General features: G+C 42.1%; 1 protein-coding gene across 6 annotated transcripts in view; it reads left to right on the top strand.

Annotated features, from left to right (window-relative positions):
* Positions 1 to 20,492, top strand: part of LOC119968875 (sentrin-specific protease 7-like) — a 102,459-nt gene extending 81,967 nt beyond the window's left edge. For 5 of the 6 annotated variants that reach the window (XM_038801803.1, XM_038801801.1, XM_038801800.1 and 2 more), the window contains 8 exons: positions 2,559 to 2,681; positions 5,924 to 6,016; positions 7,019 to 7,227; positions 7,923 to 7,984; positions 9,106 to 9,161; positions 12,729 to 12,797; positions 18,871 to 19,021; positions 20,155 to 20,492. In XM_038801803.1, coding sequence (XP_038657731.1) covers positions 2,559 to 2,681; positions 5,924 to 6,016; positions 7,019 to 7,227; positions 7,923 to 7,984; positions 9,106 to 9,161; positions 12,729 to 12,797; positions 18,871 to 19,021; positions 20,155 to 20,286 — 895 coding nt within the window. In that variant the 3' untranslated portion in view covers positions 20,287 to 20,492. Of the gene's footprint in view, positions 1 to 2,558; positions 2,682 to 5,923; positions 6,017 to 7,018; positions 7,228 to 7,922; positions 7,985 to 9,105; positions 9,162 to 12,728; positions 12,798 to 18,870; positions 19,022 to 20,151 lie in introns of all 6 variants that reach the window. The other variant, XM_038801802.1, reaches the window with a different exon arrangement.
* Positions 20,493 to 21,278: the final 786 nt, after the last annotated feature.

The following is a 21,278-nucleotide window of genomic DNA, read 5'->3' as shown; positions in this document are numbered from 1 at the left end:
CCTAACAATGGCTTGACCACGGTGATCTCCCCGATATGCAGACGAGGTTCAATATTTATAGAGAGTACAGCATTTGCAAGGTTCTGGCGGGCTTTTGCCGTTTTACATTTGAATAGTGCAGATAAATAGTACAGATACATGATTTCCCGGGCTTCCTGACTCTGACGTCAATGTCTCGTTATCTGCTTGGTTTTAATAGGTGTTCCCTTGACTTACAATGGGGTCCCATTATCTCTATGCTGTCCCTTGATTAGGTGTTGAGTGTGGTTCCTGGGTTAACCTGGGAATCTATTGTGTCAGCCTCCTGTTTGATAGGATTTGTGTTTGTGTGTAAAACTAATCTAATCAATATATTTAATCCTTAGGTTTCTTTTGCCTGCCTGGGTCATTTTGGTTTTACAACATTTCATTTTATAACATTTCATTTTATAAGTCTTAGTTTTAATCAAAATATATATATATATCTACCCCACGGTCAGGGTCTTGACTCGCAGATATCCTGATCTTCTGGCCATGGTGCCGTTTAAAGATGCAGCTTCGTGCTGTTGCTAGGCAGATTATAGATTCTCCATTTCGTTCGAAAAAGGTTTCTCAGCTGTGCAAAAATGGGATTCAAACGAATGCCCATCTCTTTACATCATATGGTGCCAATCAGTCCAATAAATGAAGAATGCTTTGATGATGTAAATATTAATACGAATCCAATACTTCAGTTGTCAGCTATAAGGGTATTCTGGCATCCTGCAACGTTGGTAAGATCATGGCTGATATGTTTGTGTTTCTCATTCTGCATTCCCATCTACCCCCAATAACCCAAGGGAATCAATCTACCTCAAAATTTTCAGTGACTGACACCCCCCACCGTCTTCTGAAGCAGATCATTCCACTCAACCCTATGAGAGAGAAAAATTCTCTTAATTTCTGTCTCAAAAGGACAACCTCTAAGTTTAAAACATTTGAGATTCCACAAATACACAACAGATTTTTTTTCAGGCCAGAGATTTTCAGCAGTAATTTAATCATCGTATGTCATTAAAAAGCCAGTCACGTTTCAGTCACATGACGCAACTTTTTCAAGGATTTTTACAATGAGCATGGAGTATAAATAAAGGTCGAAGCTCACATCAATTCGGATGATTTCTAAATAACCTCATTGTTAATATGGTAACAGACAGCCTGGAGGGAAATGTGGCGAAGGGTGGTGATTTATCCACTGGCAGAATCCTAGTGGGTAATAATCCTGACTCTGGCTACAGCTTCAGATTGAGGAAACAAATTTTGCACGAATTAGTGTTTATAAAATTATTTCATGGGATAATGGACATCACTGGCTACATCAGCATTCTTATGCCCCAGAGAAGGTGACGATGAACTGTTGTCTTGAACTGCCATAGTCCATTTTGTGTAGGAACACCCACAGTGATGTTGGGGACAGGAAATTCCAGGATTTTGACCCAGCGATAGTGAAGGAATGGCAATGTCTTTCCAATTCAGGTTGAGGTGTGGCTTTGAAGGGAGCTTGCAGGTGCTTGTGTTCCTGTGCATCTGCTGCCTTTGTCCTTTTAGGTGGTAGAGGTTGCGAGTTTGGTAGGTGCTTCCGAAGGAGCTTTGGTGAGTTGCGGAATTAGTTGCTGAAATTTTTTTGTGGTTCATGTTTATAAGTGATGGTCTCTGAAACAAGTCTGTGTGATTACCCTAAAATAGGTGAATTTGCTATCTCGTAATTATATAACCTCACCCTGAAAATAATGTATTCCTTGATTAAGATACATTGATACCAGGAATAGAGTGGTCTGTTTTCCTTGCTTAACACTAGTCAGGAATTAATCTTTGTGCTTTTAATGAATTATTCATATTATGTTGACGTGTTAAAGAAAGGAACATTAGCTATAAGAACTAGGAGCAGGAGTAGGCCATCTGGCCACTCGAGCCTGTTCCGCCATTCAATAAGATCATGGCTGATCACCATAACCCTTAATCCCTTCATTGTTCAAAAATCTATTTGCCTTACAACATCCAATGAGGTAGCCTCAGCTGCTTCACTGGCCAGGGAATTCCACAGATTCACAACCCTTTGGGTAAATAAATTCCTCCTCAATTCAATCCTAAATCTGCTCCCCCTTATTTTGAGCCTATGCCCCCCCCCCAGTTCTATTTTCAACCACCAGTGGAATCAACCTCCCTGTTTCTATCTTATCTATTCCCTTTATAATTTGATAAGTTTCTATAAGATCCCCGCCTCACTCTTCTAAATTCCCAGTCTACTCAGTCTCTCCTCGTAAGCCAATCCTTTCAATTCTGGATTCAATCTATCAAATCTCCTCTGCACACCCTCCAGTGCCAGTACATCCTTTCTCGAGTAAGGAGACCAAAACTGTACACCGTACTCCAGGTGTGCCCTCACCAGCACCCTATACAGCTGCAACATAACCTCCCTCTAGCAATGAAGGACAAAATTCCATTTGCCTTCTTAATTACCTGCAAACCAACTTTTTGTGATTCATGCATTGATTAAAGTTCAGTATGAAGTTTAACTGGTGCTGTTTATTTTGCCTAAGGTACCTTTTGCTGGAAAAAGCACCCAAAGAACTTGCTGAACATACTCACATTTTTAGTAGCTTCTTTTATCGACGCCTGACCCGGAAGGACAATGCCGGATCAGAGGAGGCAACTAACCTCTCGTAAGCAAATTTTCTAAAAGTCACATGGATTACTTTTCTGGTCCTTACTAAACTATTCACACTTCTGTCACAGTTTTTAATCATTAATGTGCTACTATTTTTGAGTTGCCAGCCCTAGATGCATAGGTTTTGTGCAGCAATCTAAAGGTGAACTTGCTGGATTCACTGAAATTGGCAGCTAGGAAATCGCACCTCATCGCTGTATTAATGCTGGCTTTTTGTCAAATCGTTACAGCTTAGAAGTATTTATTTTCGGGGGGCGGGAGTATGGTGATTATATTACTGGACCATTGACCCAGATGCCCAGATGGAGTTCAGATCCCAGCAGGGCAGCTAATTAATTCTAAGCTGTACTGATTCAACAAAAAGCCAGCATTAATACAGCGAAAAGATGCGATTTCCCAGCTGCCAATTTCAGTAGGGCATGTGGAATTTGAAGCTAGTCTCATTAATAATGTTTGTGAAGCTAACAGATTGTTGTAAAAATCCATCTGACCTACTAATGCCCTCCAGGGGAGGAAATCTGCCAACCTGAACTGATTGATTCTTAACTGCCCTCTAAAATGTCCTACCAAACTGTGCGGTTGTGTCAAACTGCTGCGGACAGTTAAAGGAGAGTGAAATCAGGCTAAAGACCTGGGGCAGCACGGTACCACAGTGGTTATCACTGTGGCTTCACAGTGCCAGGGTCCCAGGTTCGATTCCCGACTGGGTCCCTGTCTGTGCGAAGTCTGCATGTTCTCCCCCTGTCTGCATGGGTTTCCTCCGAGTGCTCCGGTTTCCTCCCACAAGTCCCGAAAGACATGCTGTTAAGTAATTTGGACATTCTGAATTCTCCCTCTGAGTACCCGAATAGGTGCCGGAATGTGGCGACTAGGGGCTTTTCACAGTAACTTTATAATGTAAACCTACTTCTGACAATAAAGGTTATGATTAAGACCTAGGCACCAGGCACAACAAAGGCACATCTTTCCTCGTCGACCTTGCATAGTCCGCCTCACCAACTTTTGGCAAATTTGGGAGAGCTGTCCCTCCAGACTCGTCAAGCACACGCATAGCCACATTCACTGAGCCAAGTCCTACAGCTAATGGCCCATTCTCCTCTATTACCTTCCATGGGTGTATGGCCTGTCCCATCAGAACTAGTGACAGAATGCTATACAGTGGGGAGGGAGTCACCTTTCGAGTCGTCAATATTGACTCCAAACCCCATGAAGTCTAATTTCATCAGGTCAAATGTGGACAAGGAAATCTCCTGCAGATTACCAGCTGCCGTCTTCCTTCAGCTGATGAATCAGTACTCTTCCATATTGAACACCACTTGGAAGGAGCATTGAGTGTAAAAGGTACTTTGGGTGGGTCCATCATTAACAGTAGGTCAGTAGCACCACAGCTGACCAAGCTGCCTAACCCCTGAAGAACATATCTACCAAACTGGGCCTGCAGCAATGGTGAAGGAACCAACAGGAGTTTACAAATTGTGGTTGAATATAGTTCTGCTGCTGATGGCCCACAGCACCTCATGGAAACCTCATTGAGCTGCTAAATCTGTTCTAAGTCTATCCCATTTAGCAAGATGGTATTGCCACCAATGGAGGGTATCCGCAATGTGAAGATGCAACTTCATCTCCACAAAGACTGTGCAATCGTCACTCCTACCAACAATGTCATGGACAGATGCATCTGTGACAGCTAGATTGGTGAGAGTAAGATCAAGTAGATTTTTCCCTCGCCACCTGCTGCAGACCCAGTATAGCAGCCATGTCCTTCAGGGCTTGGTCAGTAGTTGTACAATCAAGCCACTCTTGATGATGGACATCAAAGCCCCCTCACCCAGAGTATGTACTGTTGCATCTCAGTGCACCTTCCATTGGTGTTTAGCATGAAGAGGTATTGATGCATCACCTGGGGTGAGGGGGAAGGGTGCAGAGGGATGGGGGTGGTGGTGGTGATAGATGGTAATCAACAGTAAGTTTCCTTGCCACAAAACTTCATTGGGTACGGAGTCAATGTTGAAGACTTGCAGGGGAATTCCCTCCTGACTGAATGCCATCACTAATGTGTGTCCTGCTGGTGGAACAGGCCATGTGATGTGTGATGCTTGTTTCAGGGACATTTTCAGTAAGGTATGTTTCAGTGCATGCGACAAAGCAGGCTGTTCTTTGACTAATCTGTGGGACAGTTCTCCCAATTTTGGTACAAGCCCTCAGATGTAAGGAGGATGTGAAAGTGCTTATGCCGGATGGTCCATCCAGTTTCATGCCTTTTAGACTTTGTAGTGGTTTGGTACAACTGAGTGCTTGCTCGGCCATTTCAGAGGACATTAGTCTCAACCACGTTGCTAGTAAGGACAGTAGATTTCCTTCATTAATGAACCAGATGGGTATTTATGACAGTCGACCATGGTTTCATGATGCCGTTACTGAGACTAGCTTTAATTTTAGATTTATTAATTAATTAAATTTAAATTCCACCACCAGCTGCCATGATGGGATTTGAACCTTTTGTCCCCAAAGCGGATTACTACTCCAGTGGCATTATGCCACTCCCTCCACCACCGCCACTCCCCAGGCTGCTCTCTCCTACGAATGAAAGGTCACGCATTCCTGGCTATTTACACACTTTTCTTTCCCCCCTTTTATCAACTTTTTGAAGTCACTTTGCTGGTTTCTAAAACACCCAATTCTCCAATTTAGTACTGTTTTTTGCAGCATTTATAAGTCTTGTTTTTAATCTAATACTATCTTTGATCACCTCAGTAAGATCCACTAATGGATCTTAGTCACAGAATTAGTTTTGTCGCTGGTTATTTACCACCATGCCTTTTAGTCTATTTACCCAATCAAACTTGGCCATCTCTCCTCCTTGTCTGCCGCTGCATTAACTAAGTGTTTGAAATTTTTTTAAATTTTGCTCTGATTAAAACTTGTAAATATTTAGAATTTGTAATTATTTAGCAATTCTGTCTGCTGTAATTGTATGTACATTTTGAGATGTACCAACTTCAAGCAAAATTGAGGATCTGCGGCTTGTTATTCTAGCACTGGCAGATTTACAATGCCCACATTTGAATCTTTTCAAACCTTCAGTGTTGCAAATTTCTTTGTTTTTAAGCTATTGACTGGGTTTACTTAAAGAAGAAACAATAACAATTTGACTTTAGTTTTTGTAGATTTATTAATCCTGAATTGCATGTTCACAATTTATCTACTTTAAAAGTGCATTTAATGCTGCCCTTGTAGAATACAGCACAAGAGACATCAACGTGTGAGAACATGGACTCGACATGTGGATATCTTTACAAAGGATTTTGTGTTTGTGCCTGTTAATGAAGAGTAAGTGTGCTTTTATAATCTGTTGTGGATGTTGCTGCTGAGATCATTCTCAAAAATTTGTTTGAGTAGAACACTAAACCCAGCTTTAACATAAACTGAGAAAGTTGCAAAAACTCAGCAGGTCTGGCAGCATCCGTCAGGAGAGAAAACAGAGTTAATGTTTTGAGTTCATCTGACCCTTCCTGCTAAAGAGCAGGAAAATTGGGATTATATACAAGAGGAGGTGGAACAGTCCTCGTGGGAGCTGGGAGAGATTGCAACAAAGTTGTAGCAAAGTTTAAGAACAAGCAACAGATGGGAGGGATGGTTTTGCATAGGAACTAAAAAAATGTTTGGAATATAAAAAAAGGTAACGGTGGAGGAGAAAAGTCAAAGCCCTGAAATTTTAACTCTTAGTCCTGGGGGCTGAACGTGCGTAATCAGAAGATGAGGTGCTGCTGCTCTAGTTTAAGTTGGGTTTCACTGGAGCGTTGCAGCAGACCCAGGACGGACATGTGAGCATGAGAGCATTGACACCGTTTTCTCTCCCCCCGGATGCTGCCAGACCAGCTTGGATTTTTCCAACTGTTTTTGTTTCCGATTCCAGCACCCCCAGCATTTTGTTCTAAACCTACATAAATTAATGAGACCAAACAGTCATTATAGATAGCTCACAGATTCTAAACTATTATGTGATTCTTTCACAAGCTGATTAGTATAAATTTGTTTTAATTATTAGACCTACAAATGATTTATTGTTCAGATTCACTCTATCCTGATTCCTTCATTTTATATGCTCTGCTGCCAGGCTATGTAATAAGAGCAAAGCAACAGTAAACTCTTGCAGTGCTTCAGGTGCCTGTAACTCACTACCAGCACTTGTGCCAGGGTTATTCTTGGGCTCTTGACCACATCTAAAGTTAAGAATGAAGAGAGCTCAATAAAGTTGGTATCTTTGAACTAGGGATTGATGGGTAAAATTAATTCCTTGTTAACTTATGACAGGACATGTTTTGCTTGCAGATCACATTGGTATCTTGCTGTTATTTGTTTTCCTGCATTGGACAAAATAGCTTATGAAACTGATTTTACCACTGAAACAAAGGAAAGCAAATTACTTTCAAACCCGCCTTCCACACCTAATGATGAGAAAATAAGTAAAGAACAAGTGTCATCATCTGATCATTCTGATGGGGATACCTTTCAGCACGCACCGTCACAGGATTCAGCAAGTAAGCACTTGGCATTTACTTGCATAGATATGAAACAATTATTATTTCATTGTTTTTTTTAAATAAATGTTTGTAGAGCCGTCTTATTGTGGGATGTGTAAAAGATAATCTCCAAGGATCTACAGCTCCCTTAAGTATCATGTAGTCATGTAGTGTTGAATTTGAAGTAGCAAGATAAAAGAAGCTTGAGATCAAAATGCAGTAGACATATCTTATCAAAGCCTCCAAACTTTTCACTTTTATTGAAGAAATCAAACCAAATGTAACATTTTTCAGATGAATATTTAAAAAGTTTTATCTTCCATTGTTCCAGTATTAGTATTTAAAAATGTAAAAAAAAAATGGTTGGACATACATCTATCCTGTTTGCTACCTCAATTACAAGATGAGGCCCACCACTTCAGAGCAACCAGGGATTGGCAGTAAATGCCATCCTCGTTACGGCTGCTCAGATCCCAAGAATGAAGCTTACAAAAGAAGCATTTGGTGTTTTTATTTCTTCTGTAGTTCCTTTTTCTGGTGTCAATACAATCTCCAGATGTTATCCGGCAGCCTTTAAGCAGATGTGTAATTATTCCCTGTAATATGACGGTGTATGCTCGCTGGGGTCAGATGTAACAGTACTTCAGGTTGATATGGATTAATATATAGACTGCATGCTTGTAATACAAAGACCAAATTTTGCTCTATTGCAGATAAAGACTCCAGCAGTGTTCCTTGTGTAATGTCTTCATCATTGCCCAGCTCTATACTACAGGTAAATAACACAATAATTAGCTTAAATTATTAATAAACTTATTCTTGTAGATGAGGACAATATGGTTCTCGGTTAATTGAAGAATAAGTATGTATAAGAATTAATCATTGATTGGAGGAAAGGGTGGTAGAGATCAAGGATTATTGTTGGGCTCTATCTTATCCAATCTGTCAGTTTTGGAGCAGCAGTCCATAAACCAAACAAGACCACAAGTCTGAGAACATCATGATAAAACTGAATTATTTTCTAGTCAAGCCCCATCTATCTCCTGAAATAAATTTGGATAACTGAGAATGTGGGAAACATCCCAAATGGTGCAAAAAACGGGCTTCAAGGCTGCTCCCTCGTGCCACAGGGTTCTGAATAAAGCCTGGATGGAGTCTTCAGCCTTGAAAGGTCAATTAACGAAGATGTTGTAGAGGCATACAAGATATCAAAGTGATAAGACGATGTTAATCCAGAAAATATTTTGCCCAATGCCATGCCTATAGGATAAGGGGATACAAGTATAAATCAGTGAAAGGCAAGTTCAGAAATTTTGTCGAGAATCATTTCTTGATGCATGAGTCATCGGTCGAGCTAAGGAGATACAAATTTTGGAATTATTCTGGAAGGGGCAGATTGGAGGGCCCACAGGTTCCCGTGAGGTACACGAGGCTTCAGCTGAAGTTAAGAAATTGCAGCATTGTTTTCAGTAATAATTTTGGAGGAGAATGTTGAAAACCAGGCATAAGATTAATTAAAAACGATCAATGTGGGAATACCAACTTCTGTATTCCTTTTTTTCAATGACCTTGCCTCCACTGCTGGTTGGGGAACAGAATTCCACAGCCCCGACGACTGTTTTTCCTTCCTTGTTTTCTTTCTCTCTTTTTTTTTAACTTGCTCTCTTCCCCTCGCAATTACTTGCCGCCTTGGTTGAAATTAATTCACTTGTCACAAACTGGGGGTTGAACCTTTGTGCTTCATTTATATGTTTATATTTACTAGTTGAGCTGGAAAATAGTTCTATTTTAAATTCTCTCTCCACAGATGCTGAGATTGTCCAGTACGTTTTTGTTTCAGGTTCCAGCATTCGCAGTAATTTGCTTTTATTTTAAATTGTATTTAATTTCTTATAGGGATGTATAAAGGCACCCATCAACTTGCACAAACAAAGTAAAAGGATACTCAAACAGTAAGTAACGTTGAAATGATAACTTGCAGACTTACTAAATAATTTAATTAATTGTTTTTGATTCCAAGCAATAGATTGTCACCAACTAGGAGTGAGTAATTCCTTTTTGGAGGTAATAGGAATGATTACAATATTTTTACGTAGATCATGCAGGCAGTGCCTTCTGCATACTTCACCTTCCTTTCCCCCGTCAAAATAAAAATCCTTCCTTTTTTCCATTTTCCCTTCTAATATAAGGACATTCAAATTAGGCACAGGAGCATGCCACGCCCTCTTGATCCTCCTCTGCCGTTTGATAGCATCATGGTTGATCTGATTATGGCCTCAATTCTAAATTTCCTGGATATCCCGTATACGCTATGACTCCCTTGTCAATAAAGAATGCATTAAACTCCAGCCTTAAGAATATTCAATGACCTTGCCTCCACTGCTGGCTGGGGAACAGAATTCCACAGCCCCAACGAATGTCAAGAGAAATATTTCTCCTAATTTTTCCTTCCTTGTTTTCTTTCTCTCTTTTTTTTCTTTACTTGCTCTCTTCCACCCTGTTTGCTTTCTTTCTGCTTTCTTTACTCTGTAAACTTCTTTACGCTGGGATGCGCAGGACCTAGGCCAGCCTGCGTGCCTGTTCTTGCTCCATTTGAGGCCCTTGGTGGCCAATTATTGACCATCACCATTTCTAACCTGGGATCAATTCCAAGGTTGCTGGGAGGAGTTCAGGAGCAGTGGTGGATGCTTGAAAAGTGACCATGCTTGGGTTTTGGTGGGCACCTTCATCAGCAACCTTTTATTATTGGGTTAACCCGCAAAAGGTCTGGCCTTTGCAGGTCTCTCTGTCGGCCAACATTTCCACCCCTGTCTACCCTCTGGGCCTCAACTCCCCAGCCCACCTCACCCTAAGACCTCCAACAAGTGCCGGTACTCCCGGTACTTTGACTCGGGTTTCTGAGGTGTGACTTCCTCCTGAGTAAGGCGTTGAAGTCTCATCTCCAGCCAGTTAACACTTGGTGTATTAAATGACTGCAGGGCAGAGGGTTTTGGCAGAGATCTGTTCGTTGCTGACTCCCTGGGAAGTGGGTAGGGAAACTATTATTCAATCACATCTCATTCTTCTGAACGCCAAGAAATATAGGCCTAGTTTACTTAACTTCTTAATACAGTTGTGGGCAGCCTCGGTTAGTGAGTGACACATGAGTGACCCTCCTTCATCTCCGTGGGCTGCAAAATTGAAAACAGGATTGTTCACTAACCACGACCCCCATGCTTAAGATTTAAAGACATTCAATATACCCCAAATATTTAATAACTAATTATAGAAACTGCTTAATCATTTGTATTTGTACATTAATTGAATGATCATTCACTTCAAATAGTAAAAACAAAATAAATATTTACACTTTGGACACACCAGCACAGCTCTCACAGTCAATGTTGTGTGTAATCAACATGCACCTCACTTCACTTGCCCTATGTTTATGGCGGTAGGAAAAGCACTATGCGGATAGAAATTGATGGACTGTGGAAAAAGTTCAACAAAATGTCTCGTGCTGCTTTCAGAATCCAGATGGGCTGAATTTGGCTCTCGGGCTGCAGGTTGCCCACCACTGCCCTAGAGGACAATCCCCATCATCTCTGGAGCCTGTATAGTGAAACTTTGTTGCACTCTCAAAGAGCAAGCATGTACTTTGTAATGTAAGAAGTAGCGAGTATTAACACTGATTGTGTAAGGTACAGAGGCGTAGAGAGGGATTGGATGTCCCTTGTGAAAGCAGGCAGTTCGAGTAAGGAAACCAAAAATTCTTAAGCGGCAAGAGCATCGGAACAGTCGTGAACGTGGTAGGAAAACACTGGATAAGGGAGTAAATAGACGAGAACAAACCAAAATAATGTGTTTACCATTATTTGTGAACCTTGTGACAGAGATAGAAGCAAGGAGAAGTTCAAATAAATGGCTACTTTCTCCAGACAATTAGGAATGGGCAACCATAAACAATATTTTAAAAAGAGCAATTACTGCTCTCTGGCAAGATGCATTGCTTGGTCAGAACTATTGCCAAAATACTGGTTTAGGAGTTGGAAAAGGAAGAATCTGTACTCTCTAAATTTGACACCTAATGGTTTGCAAATTATCCAGCAGGTCCATGATAAAGTGCCAGTGTAAATGAGCCTGTTCATGAACACTACTGCAAAAATCTAGTTCATGGTTTATATTTTTTTGAATATAACTTTAATTTCAGGAATATGACCTTTTAAGTTGGAGGTTAAATCGTAAAATGTAAGATAAGTAGACATCTGGTGAGCTGTTTAAAAATAATTGATGGAAGTACAACTTAAATGCAGTTATTACAGTAAGGTAGCATGTGTTTATCTTTCAAAGTAAAAATTGAAAATGGGAAACACTTGGCAATGAATGATCCACCTTAAAACTTGTAATGGACCAGGCAGTCTGGAGAAATGAGCCAGGCAGTTTGGAGAAATGTACATTTATGCAGAGTTACATAGTTGTGTTGAAAGTAAACTAATTTGTTTACATATCTCTTTGAGCCCATCTCAAAGCATGCCACATCACCATGGAGGTGGGATGTAGGGATATAATATTATCTGTATGTTTGCTGACGGAAGCAAGTAGTTCAGTTTGAGAACAGACCAGATTTGGTCTTGTGTAGGCTGCAAAGAGCCTAAGGAAATAAACATTGGTGATGCCTGCATTTAAGCAGAGAAAATACTAACATTGATGTTCATTGTGCAGAATGTAGGCATGGTCTTGAGTTTGGATTTTGAGAGGGAAAAGCAGCTGGAAGATATACTCTAGCTTGCACCCAGGAAGAAATCTACAATGGTCCTCAGAGCCTTGTGACAGAAAGCAGTCAGCAGAGTTTCCTTGGAAATCTGCAAGTCAGTTGGTTATCTATTGGTAACCTGAACAAGGAGCTGAGGCACCCACAGTCATAAAAAGTGGAGGATCACCTAGACAAAGAGCTAATGGAAGGACCCCCATTGAACCGTACCTCCGCAGATAGCTGGAACACTGAAGAGAAGTAAAGTGAATTTTGGAGAGCTTTGACATACCTTTTGAGTTGATCCCGAACTAAGTGAACGAACCTTGAAAATTCTTGTAATGTATAAAGGATTTATTGGGAGTTGGAGGGAAGTAAAAAGTAGATCTGAGTACATGGCATAAGTACTTATGAACTATAGTGTTGATGGTGCTTATTTTCTTTAATTCTTCTTGATATACAATAATGGTTTTGTGTATAAACATGCAATCGTGTGGCATAGTTGTGTTGTTTAATTGCTGGGTGTTTGGATTTCTTCTTTAAATGTTAACGGTCCCTGACAGGATCATCGGAACCTTTTCAAATCAGAAATAAAGGGTGGAGTTACAAGGCTGAAGCCTGTCAGATGTGTTAAGATTGTTGGTCAGTGATTTTTATTGTTGTTGATTTGTGGTGGTGAGAGGCTCAGGCTATTCATTTCTACCACAGTGCTGATCTCAGCCACGAGAAACTTGGTAATCAAATTGAAATATAAAGTGGTAACTGAAATTGTTCAATTTTTCCTCCTCAGACCCTGCATTCTTATTCTGGATTCACTGAGAGCAGCTTCACAATTGCACACAGTGAAGATTTTACGAGAGTGAGTATCAATAAAGTATTCTATCTGTTAGTCATATACGTAAGGTAACTTATTTAAATTTATTTGAGTAAGTAGGAATCCACGAGAAGCTTGACTGTAAAAAAACATATATTTTATTACTTTCTGCCCTCAGCGTTTTATCAAACACCTTAAAAACGGCCATAGAGATGAAGTAAGAGGTGATTTCTATTCACTTGAGACCTGGACCACAATGTATAAAATTTCAAAAGTTGAAATTATATTTGAATCAATGAAAATGCAAAATCTGATTTTAGCTGGGTCAGAAGTGGGTTAGAGGTGCTGCATCTTTGGCTTTAGAGGAGAAAATTCAGGTCAATGTCCTAATCATGACCCCTTTCCAGCTACCTCTGAAACATGTGGCTGATGAGGACGGAATCAGCCTTTGGCCTGAAGTGTTGTTCAGCACAAAACTGCACCTAATTAATTCAGTGGGCCACAAGATGGCTGGTGTGACAAATGGAAAATAAGATCAATAGTGTACTAAATGTTGGATGAAATATACTGTTGGGTGCTTTTATCCTTACAGGGCTATAGGTAGTTTAGAATTCTCAGCACTACCAAATATCTTCAATAATTGGAGATCGAAATTCCTAAGCTTGGCGCACTTCATGTTGGTGATGTTTTTTAATTGTCATGGGGATGTGGGTGTTGCTGGCTGAGCCATCGTTTATTGCCCATTCCTAATTACCTGTGAGTGGTTTGCTAGGCCATTTCATAGGGCATTTAAGAGTCAGCCATATTTCTGTGGATCTGTAGCACAGTGGGTGGGCACCACGGAGCACAGTGTTGCTTCGCAGTGCCAGGGTCCCAGGTTCGATTCCCGACTGGGTCCCTGTCTGTGCGAAGTCTGCACATTCTCCCTGTGTCTGCATGGGTTTCCTCCGGGTGCTCCGGTTTCCTCCCACAAGTCCCGAAAGACGCGCTGTTGGGTAATTTGGACGTTCTGAATTCTCCCTTCGTGTACCCGCACAGGTGCCGGAATGTGCCGACTAGTAACTTCATTGCAGCGTTAACATAAGCCTACTTGTGACAATAAAGATTATTATTATTATGTAGGGCAGGTAAGGGGTAGCAGATTCACATTAGTGAACGAGATGGGTTTTTACGATAATCGACAGTGATTTCATTGTCATTATTATACTTTTAATTCCAGATTTTATTGAATTCAAAATCCACCATCTGCCATTCCCCAGAGCATTACACGGGTCCCTGGATTACCAGTCCAGTGACAATACCACTATGCCACCATAGTGTTATGCCACCGTAGGTTCTTGGAGAAGGTGATCTTTTGCAGAAGAGTTCAGAATTATCCATGCTTTTGAAAATGATTATGGAGTAGTGAAACATTTTACCCTGCAGAGGGGATGATGATTTTGCTTTGCACAAGAGCACCAGCAACATTTGAAATATAGTAGTAGGGTGTTCTTCATTTTGTCCATCCAGCGAAGATACTTGTGCTGGCAACCTTTGCCAAACTCGCTCCTGCCCAGATCAGTAGACCCTAGACAGAGAAACATATAAAAATAGAAGCAGGATGAGGCCATTTGGCCCTTCAAGCCTGCTCCGCCATTCATTATGATCATGACCGAGCAACCAACTCAATTGCCTAATCCCGCTTTTCCCCCATATCCTTTGATCCCCTTAGCCATAAGTGCTGTATCTAACTGCTTCTTAAACCATACAGTGGGCTGAATACTACGGTCGCCGATGCCAAAATCGCGTTCGGCGATCAGCTGGGATGTCCCGACCAAATCGAGGGCGGCGCTGCTTTCAAGATGCTCCGCCCCCTCAAACGGCGAATCAACGGTCTCGGGATGTTGCCTGAGAACCGCCACCCAATGCTCCGTCCCCAACTCTCCGAGTTCCCATCGGCGTGGGTCTCTCATGGTCTCACCCATTGGGAACAAGGTGTGATGACTGCGGACTCAGCCCAGTGCCGCTACAGTCGAGGAGGGCCGATCCGCGGGCAGGGAGATCTCTGTCAGGGGCTGGGGGCACTGTGCGGGGGCGGGGGGTAGTCCGGGAAATGCAAGCCGGCCAAAGGGGGGCCAGTATTTTGCAGGCCGGGTCTGCGAGCGGCCGGCGCCTTGTTGCACGGCGCAGTCTCTGCAGGCTGCTGCCATGCGCATGCGCGGCCACGGACCTGGCAATTCAAGGGCCATATCGGCAGCGAGAGCTGGGTGCTCTACGCTGCCGGCATGCCAGCCCCCAGCTACACGGAGGATCGGTGGCTGTTTTGCACTGAATATTTGGGTGTAAAACACCACCATTCCCACGCTTGCGTGAGGACATAGCCTCAAAGTCAGAGAATCCAGCCCAATGTTTTGGACTCGACTACTTCCTGTGCTAACAAATTCCACAGGCTTACCACTCTGGCTGAAGAAATTTCTCCTTATCTCTGTCTTAAATGGTCTACCCTGTATCCTAAGACTGTTACCCCTGGTTCTGGGGACACCTACCATTGGGAACATCCTTCCTGCATCTACCTTGTCCAGTCCTATTAGAATTTTATAGGTTTCTATGAGATTTCCCCCCTCCCCTCATTCTTCTGAACTCCAGTGAATACAATCCTAACCGATTCAATCTCTCCTCATACGTCCGTTCTGCCATCCCAGGAATCAGTCTGGTAAACCTTCGCTGCGCTCCCTCGATAGCTAGAACATTCTTCCTCTGGCAAGGTGACCAAAGCTGCACGCAGTATTCCAGGTCTGGCCTCACCAAGGCCCTGTACAATTGCAGCAAGACATCTCTGCTTTTATGCTCGAAACCTCTTGCAATGAAGGCCAGCATACCATTTGCCTCCTTTACCACATGCTGCTCCTGCCTGCTTACCTTCAGTGACTGCTATACGAGGACACACAGGTCTTGTTGCACATTCCACTCTCCTAATTTGTGGCCATTCAGGTAATGGTCTCCCTTCTTATTTTTGCTACCAAAGTGGATAACCTCATATTTATCAAATTATACTGCATCTGCGCCATTCATTTGCCCACTCACTCAACTTGTCCAAATCTCACTGAAGGATCTCTGCATCCCCCTCACAGCTCACCCTCCCACCCAACTTGGTGTCATCTGCAAATTTGGAGATATGACATTTTGTTCTCTCATCTAAGTCATTAATATATATTGTCAATAGCTGGGGTCCTAGCACCGATCCCTGCAGTCATTGCTGCCAATTTGAACAAGGTTGTTAATTCCTACTCTTTGTTTCCTTTTTGCCAACCATGGTACGGACAATTAGCACTGTTGCTTCACAGCGCCAGGGTCCCAGGTTCGATTCCTGGCTTGGGTCACTGGACACTGTGCGGAGTCTGCACATTCACTCTATGTCTGCGTGGGTTTCCTCCGGGTGCTCTGGTTTCCTCCCACAAGTCCCGAAAGACATGCTGTGAGGTAATTTGGACATTCTGAATTCTCCCTGTGTACCTGAACAGGACCTGGAATGTAGCGATTAGGGGATTTTCACAGGAACATCTTTGTGTTAATGTAAGCATACTTGTGACAATAAAGATTATTATTAAAAAAAATTTCTATCCATCTCAATACACTACCCCCAATCCCAAGAGCTTTAATTTTACACGCTAATCTTTTATGTGGGACTTTGTCAAAAGCCTTCTGAAGGTCCAAATACACCCCATCCACTGGCTCCCTTCATCAATTCTACTAGTTACATCCTTGACCCCAGACCACTGCCAGCAGCATTAGGAAGATTGTGCTCAGCTGTCCACCACTCATTCAGATAGTAATCCTTTGGACGCAAGAGGGTCCTCAATGGTGAAACCTTGCTCTTTGGATGAGTGTTGTCAGCTGCCTCTATGGTACTGATACATCGAGAGTGCAGGCATGCTGTTCAGGCATCAAAAGGCTGCAGGACTTCCAGTCCACAATTTATCCTCTCTTTTTTAAACATGCACTTCAGAGTTCAGGAACCGTGAAGTGCTTTGGCAACCTACAAAGCTAGCCCCTCTTTTGAGATAGCCTTCAGCTGTTGAGCTAGAGGCTTGCCACAGTCAATGAGTGTGAAATGGAATGCTAACAACAATGAACAAAGGTAGAAAAGAAGGCAGACTGAAACAATTAAACCAGAGCTGATTGAAACTTCAAGTGGGGTGAAATGGACTTGCATGAGACAGGCTGCAGCTGTGGTGCTGGCCCTGTTATGGGTGTTCCCACAAGATATAACAGTGGCTTGAATACCTCACATACTCAAACTTACCTCCCCCCCCCCCCCCCCGGACACAACATTGGGCCATCAACTACGGTGTCCTTGAGCTACATGGGAGTAAGCCATCAACTACGGTGTCCTTGAGCTACATGGGAGTAAGTGGAGAGGGCTATGCCTGGACCAGGGAATTCCTGGGCTGCCACCGCACTCAATTTTAATGTTGTTGGGCTGGCATAGTGCTTAGCACTGCTGCCTCACAGCACCAGGGATCTGGGGTCAGTTCCAGCTTTGGATGTGTGGAGTTTGCACATTTTCCCCGTGTCTGTGTGGATTTCCTCCGGGTACTCTGGTCTTCTCCCACAGTCCAAAAGATGTGCAGGCTAGGTGGATTGGTAATGGTAAAACCTTCCCTTGGTGTCCATGGATGGACAGATTAGATGGGGTTAGGGCAGGGGAGTGGGCCTAGGGTACTGATTCAAAGGGTCAGTGCAGACTCGATAGGTCTAATAGCCTCCTGTTGGGATTCTATGGTTCTAATGAGATTAAAATGAATACACACTAGGTGTGATCATTTTACAGAGAACATAGTATTTACAGTGGAGGCCATTTGGCCCACCGACCCTTGGAAAGACCACCGCACTTAAGCCCACACTTCCACCCTATCCCCGTAACCCCTCCGAATCTTTATGAATACTAAGGGCAATTTATCATGGCCAATCCACCTAACCTGCACATCTTTGGACTGTGGGAGGAAACCGGAGCACCCGGAGGAAGCCGTCGCAGACACGGGGAGAACGTACAGACTCCGCACAGACAGTGACCCAAGCCAGGAATCGAAACTAGGACCCTAGAGCTGTGAAGCCATAGTGCTAACTACTGTGCTACCGTGCCACCCTTTCTCGCCGTTTTTTGGCTGAGAGCCTGATCATGCCAAGTGGGGCAGGTCAGGAAAATGGCAAACTAATTGATAACCTGCGTTATTCCTGTTTTAAGGCTCTCCGGCTATTCTCACGATAATGGGAATGCCACCAGGTGCAACATGGCCAGAGAATTGCCCCCATCCTTGTTGAGCCCCGTGAGAATCTTATTCATTTCAATAAGACCACCTCTTGTTATTAACTCCAATGAATACATGCCCAACCTACTCAACCTCTCCTCATAAGAAAATTCCTCCATACCTGGGATGAACCACGTGAATCTTCTCATGGACTGCCAGGATATCTTTCCTTAGATAAGGGGATCAAAACAGTTCACAATATTCCAGCTGGTCTGACTAGTGCCTTGTATAGTTTTAGCAAGACTTCCCTATTTTTATACTCCATTCCCTTTGAAATAAAGGCCAACATTCCATTTGCCTTCCAATTACCTGCTGAACTTGCATACAAGCTTTTGTGATTTATGCACGGGGACTATCAAACCCTCTGTGCTGCAGCTTTCTGCAGTTTTTCTCCATTTAAATAATATTCAGCTCCTTTATTCTTCCTACCAAATTACATAACTTTACATTTTCCTACATTATATTCTATCTGCCAATCTTTTTTTTAATATAAATTTAGAGTACCCAATTATTTTTTCCAATTAAGGGGCAATTTAGGGTGGCCAATCCACCTATCCTCCACATCTTTTGGGTTGTGGGGCGAAACCCACGCAGACACTGGGAGAATGTGCAATCTCCACACGGACAGTGACCCAGGGCCGGGATTCGAACCCGGGTCCTCAGCGCCGCAGGCAACAATGCTAACCACTGTGCCACCGTGCTGCCCCTATCTGCCAATCTATATTCTTCTGTAGACTCTTTGTGTCATCCTCATCATTTGCCTTCCCATCTATTTTTGTGTCATCTGCAAATTTGGCAATACTGCATTCACTTCCCTCTTCCTTGAATAGGTATCTGCAGATTGAGTGGGAAGTAAAAAAACGAGGACAACGCACTTTCACAGCTGAAAACATGAAGGGCTCTGTCCCTCGAGTTCCTAAGCAAGATAATAGCAGTGACTGTGGCATTTACTTACTGCAGTATGTGGAGAGCTTTTTTCAGGTAACTTAATTTTGTTTAACTAGGTTTTGCTTAAGCATTGGAAATCGATCGTACTGGTGAAGAGTCTCCGATTAGGTTTCTGAGTACTAGTCAGCTTTTTTTTTGCCTGTCTAATTTTCATCAGCCTTCTGGCTGGAGCATTAGCTTATTAATTTAAATGTTGCATAATTGGAAGAATTCTGCCCTTCGATCACAGAATCGCACATCCTAGTTTAGTTAGTGAGCCAGGCAAGTTGTTGAAATACCCTAGAGTCCTGATCAAATGGTTAGTTTAATTAATTAAATACTTAGAACTTCAACAGTGGTGCTTGCCTTTTGGTATTTTAGCCCTTCCAATTACCCAGTTACAGATTGTGATAGCAACAAACCCAGGATTTCTGAAAATTTGTATTTGTGCCATTGCAATATCTATCACCCCAAGTGAAAGTTTCCTCACAGCTGCACAATGTACAGCTTCAAATTAGTGGATCCATACCTGGCAGCTTGCACTATACAGGCTAACTTAATGTTCTAGATGTCCAAGTCTTCAGTTGAGAAGCTTTGCCAAAGCAACATGACGTTTGAACACCAGTGAAGTGCCAGTGAGTTTTCTCAGTACCATATGCCATTGTGCAATCTTGTATGAAGCTATCACCATTTGGCACTTCCCTCACAAGAGCCCAATCCACATTACCCCTTTCTGATTATTCCATTGCCTCTTCAGCAACCATTTATTTGTGGCATGATAGCTCAAAGTACCTTCTGAGGAATTGTGAGATCGCTGAGATTCTTCATTTGTTTTCTTTTCACATTCTTCAATTTCTGGATAATATGGAACTAGAATGTTTTGTATGCACCTGTAAAATATTTTTCCAGTAAAAGAAACTTAAGTTCAGCATTTCATGACTTGGTGTGCAAAGTGAAAACCCAGCCCTCGGAATCTTCCCAGGTGACCGAGAGGGGTGGGAAAAGGAGTTATTGGGTAGAAATCCATTGGAAACAAGTATATAGTTGAAAGATTAACTAAATAAGAACAGGTCCCATCAAGGTGATCAGGCATTTAATATTGAGGAAGTAATTTCACAACCGTTACTCTTGCATTGGCAAGCAGTCTTTCTTCCTCTTTGCAAAATTGTTTTTTTCTCTTTCCACAGAAACCCATCGCAAATTTTGAATTGCCGTTGCAGCTGGACAAATGGTTCCTGAGAGAGGAGGTAAAGAAAAAACGGGAGGAGATACGAGATTTGATTCTGCATTTACACAGCCAGCAAAGAACTGATAGCTAATGAATCTTTACACACAGGATGGACAGTAAGCAGGTCATTTCAAAGCTGCTGATCATCAAGTATCCGCACATCTTGGAAATATGAAGATTTAAAATTTGACTGTAAATCTTTAAACCAGTTGACCAATAATGTGTAGCACATTCAGTTTAAAATAGTTCTGTTAATAGTGGTGTACAGTTTAATAAATTATACTCTTTTGTGGCTTATTTGGCTTCCTACTTTGTCATCAAAATGACTGTTCCACTAACGAATCAATAACTCATTCAGTTCCACTGCTAGAAGAACATGGTCCACAAATCTCCATATCGGTTTTGCATTTCATGTCCTTTGTCAATAGTTAAAATGATTGAGGTTTTGTCCGAGTTACTCTGGTTGAAAAAACAAAGTATGATGCTAGTTGGAGGCACTGGGACTAAATAAGCGGTGAGAGAACGAGGCAATTTGAGGAATATTTTAAAATTCTGTAATCAACAAAATGTAATATTTTCTGTTTTTCTTTCTTGCTCTTTGAACTACTGTTCACACCCTATCATTGTTTCTGTTGTATCTTTTTCACTAAATTCTGTAGCTATGAAAATAGTGTAGATTTATGTTGATAAATTTTGATGAGGTCAGTTATGCTTCCCCCCCCCCCCCGATTACCAGACGATCGGTTTGGTTTATTGTTCATCTTCAGTAATGATCTTCATACTCGTTCTCATTCCGGCACTATCTATTTTTTGCCTTTGGGAATTGGCCGGGATTGAAGAGAAACTGTTCCCTGCATACATGTTCAAGATGGAAATTACAGTCAATATGGTACCAGGTCATTATGCTTTGAATCATTAATCATCTCTTGCCTAATATTGAGATGGGAATAATGCTATTTTAACATACAAGTTTTCAATTTTAATTGTCTGATGACCTTTTCTCTGACTTTGTGCTCTTTCCCACAAGGGGTACTTGAAACAGACCAAGTTAAGCGGTAAACATTTCAATCATACTGCAGCGTA

Source organism: Scyliorhinus canicula, chromosome 7, assembly GCF_902713615.1.
Source record: "Scyliorhinus canicula chromosome 7, sScyCan1.1, whole genome shotgun sequence".
Classification (NCBI taxonomy): Eukaryota; Metazoa; Chordata; class Chondrichthyes; order Carcharhiniformes; family Scyliorhinidae; genus Scyliorhinus; species Scyliorhinus canicula.
The sequence above is the reverse complement of the archived record's forward strand: the minus strand, read 5'-3'. Positions and strand labels throughout refer to the sequence as shown.